The 9,278-nt window shown below is 31.8% G+C and overlaps 1 protein-coding gene across 4 annotated transcripts; it reads left to right on the top strand.

The window, feature by feature from the left end:
* Window positions 1-1,802: 1,802 nt before the first annotated feature.
* Window positions 1,803-7,052, top strand: LOC112502714 (DDB1- and CUL4-associated factor 8-like). 4 transcript variants are annotated; one of them, XM_025106699.1, is made up of 6 exons: window positions 1,803-1,815; window positions 2,017-2,131; window positions 3,698-3,949; window positions 4,339-4,482; window positions 4,656-5,369; window positions 6,689-7,052. In XM_025106699.1, exons 2-6 carry the CDS (start codon window positions 2,018-2,020, stop codon window positions 6,908-6,910), a joined length of 1,446 nt encoding a protein of 481 aa, XP_024962467.1. In that variant the 5' UTR covers window positions 1,803-1,815; window position 2,017; the 3' UTR covers window positions 6,911-7,052. The 4 variants fall into 4 exon arrangements, with proteins under 4 accessions (XP_024962467.1, XP_024962469.1, XP_024962468.1 ...); XM_025106701.1 differs by lacking the exon at window positions 1,803-1,815 and having other exon boundaries at window positions 1,876-2,131; window positions 4,656-4,854; window positions 5,056-5,369; XM_025106700.1 differs by lacking the exon at window positions 1,803-1,815 and having other exon boundaries at window positions 1,876-2,131; window positions 4,656-4,707; window positions 4,795-5,369.
* Window positions 7,053-9,278: the final 2,226 nt, after the last annotated feature.

Below are 9,278 nucleotides of genomic sequence, written 5' to 3' on the forward strand. Positions count from 1 at the left end.
TGCAGTTAGTTACACGAATTCAGTTATGGGATGAAATCGGATATGGATGAAATTGTTTAGGGATGAATGAGTTTAAGAGTTTTAAGAGTTTAAGAGTTTGTAAGAGTTTTTAAGAGTTTTAGCCAAATGCTTTATAATATAGTATAGATAGTATAGATATAATAGGTAAATCATAAATAAAATTATATAATCTATATTATATTATAAAGCATTTAATAGAAACTTTTAAAAACAACATTTTAAGCATTATGCAATGCTATATAATTTTAATTACTTAATTTTAAAATTTACAATTTCTTAACAACTTATTGAAATACCTAAGCGGGATTTAGATAACCTTCATCTTCCATCAAAAGCTAACATTCATCCATATCTTTATGAGTCGCTAACATTCATCCATATCCTGATATCTATCGATTTCAACAGATTTAGAGATGAATATACATAAGATTTCAACAGATTGAGAGATGGATATATATATACATATATATATATATATATATATGAAGCAATACTGTTCAATATATTGTTTTTGTTTTTGTTTTTGTTTTTGTTTTTGTTTTTTAGGATACAAACGGATTCAAAATCTTCAAAGGTTCGTTTATTTACCCTTTAATCTTTGTTCTTGTTTAGTATTTGATTTATTTACTCTTTAATATTTTGTTTTTGCTTTACAAGATACAATTTTTAGGGGTATTTTGTTTTGTTTTCGTTAACTTTACTTAATCTATCGTTTAATGCATTTGTGAGAGAGTTTTTCAATAAGCTCTATCTGTGTGATGATATTCCTCTGTTGATTGAGGCAAACCTCTGTGTGTGCACATTGCTAACAAAAGACCGGTGGTCCTTTATAAATAATAATTGATCATAGAGTGTGTGCTTTGCTCATTCTCCACCGTTATCATATGTGTGCCTCAAGATTGATACAAACAAAATCAAAATGTTCAAAGGTTTGTTTATTTACCTTTCAATCTTTTATTCTTGTTTAGTATTTGATTTATTTACGCTCCAATCTTTTGTTTTTGCTTTACAAGATTCAATTTTTAGGGATATTTTTAAATATAAAAAAATCTAAAATATAATCAGGATAATCATTAACATTAAGGGAGTACTTAATTATAATCTTTATAAAAAAACTCCATTATTAAATTATAATAAAAATCAAATTAAAGAAATTACATAAAAAACGAGAATTTTTAAATATTTAATTTGATTTTAATATCGATATTTTTTTTCAAATTTTTATGGATGTTTAAATTTATATTTTATTCAAACATAAGAACATTATCATTTTCTCAAAACCATACAAAATCGTGTTATAACATTAACAGACACCTAGAATTAAAATATACATTAAAATCAAGATGTATCTCGCTGCATTATATGGGCATCATTCTAGTTACTTATAAATAAGAAAAACGAGAATACCATGTTTTTGCTAAGAACTTTTCTTGTAGAATCTTTTTGAGATTTTTGTGACTAAAAAATAAAAGATTTTATAAATCTTCATATACGCTATAATTTTTAATTTTTTTATTATAGAAAAGAGTTTTAAAATAATTATTAGAATATTTTTTTTAAATAAAATAAAATAAAATAAAAAAATATTGAAGATGCTTTAAAAATTAATTCACGGATTGTTTCTCGTTCCATTATAAGGGAAAAGAAAATTTGATGAACGGAACATGTGTGTAACATGCACGTGCTGAGAGGGAGGGAGGAGTATAAATTGAGGTGTGTTCATCTCGTATCGACACATAAAGATCGTTTCAATCCGCAGCTTCAGAGGTGGACGATGGATCCTTCTACTTCTAGGTATCTACTTACACTCAGATTCAGGTTTTCTCTTTATCAAACAATCGATTCAGGTTGTTAAATGTGATTGATTTGCAATATCGTATTCAAATTCCATCTCAATTCATTCATCGATTCATTCGGATTCCTATTCCTATTCCTATTCCTATTCCAGCAAGAGAGATCAAATTGTTGCGTGTCTAATGGTTTTTATCCTTGCAGGATGATGAAGAAAAGGAACAGAGCGAGCGTCGATGCGGCCGTGGTTGATATCTGTCGCCGTGAAGTCGGCCATCTTTCCACCAGAAAATTCGCCCACCGTCTCGCTGCTTCTGAGGTATGCATTTGGTTTTACTTCAGTTGTTTCCTTCTCATTGCCGTTTCAATAAATTTACAAACATGCATATATGTATCTGTTTGTATATTTACAAGCAGGTAAATGGCCCAGCTGTTGGATCAGCAGATGCGTATTTGCTGAGTTTGATCTGATTATGTTTTTTAGGGCACAATTATTAGGCTTATTGCCTGTGGAATTAAGCGTAAACCCTTTCCCTAACAATCACGATTTACATCGTTTTTCTGTGTTTTTCTTCTTGTTTTGTATGCGTAAATATCAATTTTACATGAATGGAAGACAAGGTTGAGCCACATTGTCCGGTGATCCATTGGTGTACCAATTTTCTTTACTGGCAGTGTATAAAAATACTTGCAAGGTGTCCTAATCTATGTGTATATAATTGAGTGACAATAGATATTAATTTGCCTGATAGTCACTGTCCTTTTGAAGTTCCCAATTGTGCTAATAATTACTAGGGACTTCCAAATTCACATGTTTTGAGATAGTGAGTATCCAAGTGATGGGGGTTTGAACTGTTTGTCAACTTATGCCTAACCGTCAAGACATCTAAATTTTGCTAAGAAAATGCTGCGTCCTTGAGAGCTGGAATCTTCATGTCCTTGGTAGGATTGCTGTTTTCAGCTTACAATGGAAGTAGTTTTCTCTGATAATTTATAGCTGTCCGGAAATTCAATTACTTTCTAGAACACATGAAAGGAAGCTGGGAGGTGACAGTGTTGTACTGTTCATAGTTGCTATATTCTGAAACTTCTTAGCAAAACAAAGAGAGTCATATATGATTGGGAGGTGATGATATAGGATTCAAGGTATACAGTTGTCTCACTTGTCTTGTGATAATGCAACAGCTTCACAACCCTTCTTTGATCCCACTCTTTTGTCACGTCCTTTTGTAGACTTTCGCGGATTAAAATCTATAGCACTTTGCGAAATAAATATGAAGACATTTGCGAACTAAAATCCACAACTCTTTGAAAAATAGCTATTGAGAACCTTTTGACTTGTTTTTACAGGCATTTTACAGGGAAAATAAAAAAGTAGACCTAAAAGTCCTAGATGGTTTCTTTGTATGTATTTGTTTGTCGTATATCTATCATTAAGAACTTTCCTTCTAAAATGATTGATCTGGGTATGTTACACATCAATTAAAGGTCTATTAACATTGCTTTCTCAGTTATGATGGTAATAACGATGTCCATATTTTTGGGGAATCTCTTTTAAGGATCCTTTGGTGCGTACTAGTTGCAACAATGGTATTAGTAAATATTGTTAAGGTGGAGCGCGAATAGCATTTACTGCATCATTAATTTGCCCTCTTCAGGAACAATTATTATAAAAGGAAAAGAAGGAAAGAAATTGGTTTTTAAGCCAAACAAGTCTATGATATTTCTAAAAGCTCGTGTGAATGGTCAATGATTTTTTGTGTATTTATTCTCATACTCTATTGGATTGCCAATGAAGGAGGTCATGTGATCTAATGCATTCTTGTTAAGCACATTGCAACTTCTAATTTCTGACAACGCTTTCATAATTGTTTTCATGTGTTAGGATCTAGTCCTGAGGCTTGATCTTTTGAGGAAACTGGAAAAGCACAGAGGATGCGTGAATACTGTGAGCTTTAATGCAGATGGGGATATTCTCGTGTCTGGCTCAGATGACAGGAGAGTTATACTTTGGGACTGGGAAACTGGGCGTGTTAAACTTTCTTTTAATTCAGGTCATAATAACAATATCTTCCAAGCAAAGATCATGCCAGAGACTGATGAGCGAAGCATTGTTACTTGTGCTGCTGATGGGCAGGTATTTTTGGTTTTTGGAGTGACAGCATGAATCTTAGCTTCATCTTCTTTTATTTGCAATTGTACGCATGATATTGGCCTGGTGGGATTGACTTGAAAGTCTTCCTTTCGGAGGTATGTAGTGGTGACCGTGGAAATCTTATTATGTGGGTTGATATGCTTACTTAAAATAACAAGTTCGAGTGTGATTAGCCTTCGTAAGTGATTGATATAGATCTCTATATTTGAAGTTCATAATATTTATATATTACTAGTTGATTATCCTTTCTGAACTTTTTTCTATTTGATCATTTTTCTCTTTGTGATGATGCTATTTCCACATATAACATTGGTTATATTTTATGGTATAAAGAGGAAATTTGTAATGAGAATATATATATTTGATTCTAGGTGAGACATGCTACTATCTTAGATTGTGGAAAGGTGGAGACGAAATTGCTTGCAAGACATCAAGGAAGGGCTCATAAGCTAGCCAATGAACCTGGGAGCCCACACATCTTTTATACCTGTGGTGAAGATGGGTTGGTTCAACATGTTAGTCATGATCAATCTGGTTACTTAACATTAAATTATATTTTCAGTTCTGTTGTTCTGTGAATTAGCAAACGACTGTGTTTGGATATCATGAAACACATCTTTTGAGAAACCTTTCTTGTTACTTCTTTTCCTTCTTCATTGAAGTTTATTTAACATCATCTTTTTTCCAGTTTGATCTGAGGACAGGAGAGGCTACAGAACTTTTTAGTTGCCAACCTGTGCGTGGTAGAAGCTTCCTGCGAGTCGTGAATCTAAATGCTATTGCTATAGATCCACGAAACCCTAATCTGTTCGTAATTGCTGGTTCAGATGAATTTACTAGATTATATGATATCCGGAGATATAGGTGGGATGCTTCAGCTGCTTTTGGTAAGCCAGCTGACCATTTTTGTCCCAAGCATTTATTAGGTGATGAGAATGTGGGGATTACAGGTTTGGCATTCTCAGATCAGAGTGAACTTCTTGTTTCCTACTGTGAAGAATTCATCTATCTTTTCTCTAAGGATATGGGATGGGGAAGCAATGTGAATGAAATTCTAGATAATCATCTCTCTGTTGGTTCTGATTCAGATATGGAAACTGATTCCATATTGGGCCCTCAACTCTACAAGGGGCACCGAAACTGTGTGACAGTCAAGGGGGTTAGCTTCTTTGGACCCAAGTGCGAGTATGTTGTGAGTGGGTCTGATTGCGGGCGAATGTTCATTTGGAGGAAAAAGGATGGAGCACTTGTCCGTGTTATGGAGGCAGATAAGCAAGTAGTTAACTGTATCCAAGCTCATCCACATACAACTATGCTTGCCAGCAGTGGTATCGACAGGGACATAAAGATTTGGACACCAACAGCACTTGAAAAGGCGCCTCCCCCAACAAATATCGAAAAGGTAAGTATCCTTCCCACAAAATATTTGCTTATATGTACTCATCTGAACCCTATTTCATGTATTTTCATGTCATAATCGATAAATAGCGATCATAAGCCGAAAACTACTGCCATTGTTTACGGTGATGTTGAATCTTGCATACTAGATGATGGAGTATATGAGTTTGAATAATTTCTAACTTGTTAAATACGTTTGTCCTTGTAGCTTTTAATTATTTAATATTTGACCTGTTTGTTTCTACCCCAACGGGGATCTTCCCTAATATTTGTTCGGTTGGCCATCTTTGTTGTTTGTGTTGTGCACCCATTATTTTTAGTGTTGTAGTCAATTCATGTTCTACACTCCTAACTATTATTATTTTTCTTGCTTACATAGCCATATATGGGGTCCATACTCCATCTTGAAGAATAACTTGAATCAAAATCATTTTCTATATGTGAATGTCCAGCATAATGCTACAAGAGTACCCCAACATGTTTGAATCTTTATCCCGTATAAAATAACAGGGGTTTGTGTTTCTGGATATGTTTTTAACTTGTATGCGAGATTATTAAGTCCATATCTTACAGACACAAAAAATCTGCCGAGAGAATTTTGGATGAAGGGATTCAACGTATAGTAGTTAACTCTTTGATCTCCTCCTGGTCTTTGTTCTGCTTGTTCTTGGCTGTCTTTGTTATGTGTTGTTTGCATATAATCTTGACTGCTCATCGGCAATATAGAAGCTTAAGGTGGAACTCGTGACAAGCAAAGAGGGTTTGACCTAGTAACTGAGAATGTTCTTGCCAGATGACTTTTTATGCCATATAAGGACGGAATTATTGCTTCTATGGATTTGTTCCGAGTGGAGAAGATTTTTGTGTGCCATCTATTTTTTTTTTCCATTTGCTATTTTTGGTCGATTCTGATGCCCGAGTATTTACTCAGACGTTTGTGATGATAGTTCCACTAGTTATATAGCAGACACCAAAGATGATGAGTATATATGCATGAGGATAATAATGGTGAATATGGTGATTCACATGATAATACTCTTAGTGAATGAGGAATGGATAGGTTTTCATTATGACAATGAAGGTGGTCATCTCTTTAATTGGTGGAAGTCCTCTATGGCTTATTGAAATAGTAATTAGGCGGTGATGATGATATTCATTTAGGTATATTCAATTATTATCGTCTTATATCGTGTTTAGCAGAAACGTAGCTGTGTCTATGTACCTCGGTCTCGTCTGTGTACCAAACGCACATCAACCATATGAATTTGTACAATAACTGTATTAAATAATATGCACCAATGACATACCCTTGTGTGTTTCCAGTTGAGGCCTAAAACCAATAGTTGGATGTATCAAATGGTGTCACCGAGAGACATGGCCCTCCAATTGCTTGCAATGCGAAGTCAACAAACGAGCCCAGAGCGAAGGCGCACGGAGGACACAAATGCAGAAGGTAATATGCTAGAATTTATTTTAACTTTTGATGCCAACAGCTCAGATGAAGATGATAGCGAAGACGAAGAAGGTCATGACCGCTTTTACTGAGAAAGCCGATTAAGCCCGGTTTCCGTGCCAAAATACCTTTTGTAAGTGTACATAGAATGTAGAGAAATAAGTTAAAAAGGAGATCTTTCTTTGATGATATCTCTGTGGCAAATTTTCAAAACTATAATACATATACACATTTGCTTTGCTCATTTTCATCTTCAACTACCATTTTTTCTGTTTGTTTCTCTTTTCTGACCAACAGAAACTGTTTCATCGTACGGAGGTTCTTTTAAATTATGACCTTCCAATATGTTTCAAAATCTCACTTTTTGTTAACGGTATATTTAGGTAAAGACGGGGGATCATGTGAGAATAATAGTTACGTTGAGAACGGTGAGAACACTTCTGAGCTCTTGTATGAGTTGATTTTTTTAATCCAACTTAATTTTTTCAACTACATTCATACACTTTTACATCCATGAATTTGTTAATCTTTTGATTATGATGATAAAGGAAAAGGTAAATAAAGGTAATTGAATGTAGTTGAGGGTATATGAAGGTTTCATTCTCACCTTAACTTTTATTCTTACTAGAATCTAACACTTTAGGTATATAACCTTAAATTAGGTTTTAATTAAAATCTCATTTAATTTAATGTTGTATACCAACAAAAAAAAAAAAAAAACCCAGCACATAATTTGTTTTTCATGGATAGACTTTTTTTCAACTCAAATGGTATTTTTGTCTATTTTTGCTTGGGAAGTGATTGTAGATATCATATCATAAATTTTAAAGGATATTAATTAAAATAACCATTTTGACTAGTGGGTTTCATCTATTAGGTCATTTCTTTCCAAAATTACAAAAATAGTTATAGGTTTGCAATTTACGGAGATGAAAGTGTAAAAAAATATGAAGTTTATGAACCAAGTCAGCAATTACAGAGACCAAATATGTAAATTAGTTAATAGGTCGCAAAAATATGTCTGCTTCCACATGTGGCTTTCAAATTTACATATTGGGTTCTTGTAATAGTAAACCTGGTTTAAAAAATGATTTCATTTTCTTTACACTTTGATCCTTCTTCTGTAAATTATGGATTTATGACTATTTTCATAATTTTGTAAGAGAAATGACTAAGAGGTAAAACCATATGGTTAAAACAGCTATTTTAATTAATTTTTCAAAATTTAAATTGTTGTGTTTATAAAATCTTCAAATAATTATTTTTATAGTTTCCCTTTTAAGCTTTTTAATCTATGTTTATAGGTGATTAAACGTTTAGAAAGTTTCCGGTTAACGTATTCTGAACCTGGTTGCCAGACTTGGGGATTTTAATTAATTATATTACCTTCTGATCTATTAAAGAAAAAAATGGTTTTATACTGACGTGATTAAATGTTGAATGTTAGGTTTATTTGTGTATTTAAATTAATTAATGCTGAATAAATGTTTTGTACATATTAGGTATTTGATTAATGGTAAGTGATCGTTAAATTGCTTGGGGGACTAAATCGCCATAACCCAAGAATAAGGTTATGATTTTAATTGCAATATTATTTGATTTTATATTATTATCTGAATCTCAAGCAAAACATTTACTTACGATGGTTTGATGATAAATTTAGATTTTGCATAAAGTACTGTTTATTGATGTATATTACTTAAAATTTATTATTATAAGTAATTTTACGTAAGTACAACGTATAAAAGCTCCATTTTTAAATCTGTATACTAACTGCAGACAAAGATAATCAAATACAAGATAAACATTCATTTTAAATATAAAAAATCTAAAATATAATTAAGATAATTATTGAGTTCTAACAGAATGTTTAATTATTATATTACTGTATTATAAAGCATTTGACAAAAACTCTTAAAAACTTTTTTTTTTTGCATGAAGTACTGTTTATTAATGCATATTACTTAAAATTCAAGATTACAAGTAATTTTACGTAGTATAACATATTAAAGCTCCATTTTAAAATTCGTGTAACTAACTACAGAGAAACGTAATCAAATATAGGATAAACATTCATTTTAAATTAAAAAAATCTAAATATAATTAAGATAATTATTGAGTTCTAACATAATATTTAATTATTATCTTTATAAAAAATTATATTATTAAACCAAAAATAAATTACTTTGTTATTAGATCTAAATTAAATTATAACAAAAATTGAGTTAAATAAGTTACACCAAAAAAAAAAGAACTATTAAATAGTTAATTTGATACTAATATCGATCTATTTTCTTTTCAAATTTTTATGCTAGCTACAAATTTATATTTTACTCAAAAATAAAAACATTATCGTTTTCTCAAAACCACATAAAATCATATTATTTTGATAGAGACAAAGAATAAAAACTTAACATTAAAATCGAGATTTATCTCGCTGAATTGCGCGAATACCCTTCT

Source organism: Cynara cardunculus, unplaced genomic scaffold (genome assembly GCF_001531365.2).
Source record: "Cynara cardunculus var. scolymus isolate 2C unplaced genomic scaffold, CcrdV1 Un_Scaffold_1805, whole genome shotgun sequence".
In the NCBI taxonomy this organism is placed as follows: Eukaryota; Viridiplantae; Streptophyta; class Magnoliopsida; order Asterales; family Asteraceae; genus Cynara; species Cynara cardunculus.

Bases quoted from the DNA above. Each gene is read 5' to 3' on its own strand.
- LOC112502714 (XM_025106699.1), top strand. From the start codon at position 2,018: ATGATGAAGAAAAGGAACAGAGCGAGCGTCGATGCGGCCGTGGTTGAT. The intron at 2,132-3,697 runs GTATGCATTTGG...TTCATGTGTTAG, and splicing joins ACCGTCTCGCTGCTTCTGAG to GATCTAGTCCTGAGGCTTGA. The intron at 4,483-4,655 runs GTTAGTCATGAT...TCTTTTTTCCAG, and splicing joins AAGATGGGTTGGTTCAACAT to TTTGATCTGAGGACAGGAGA.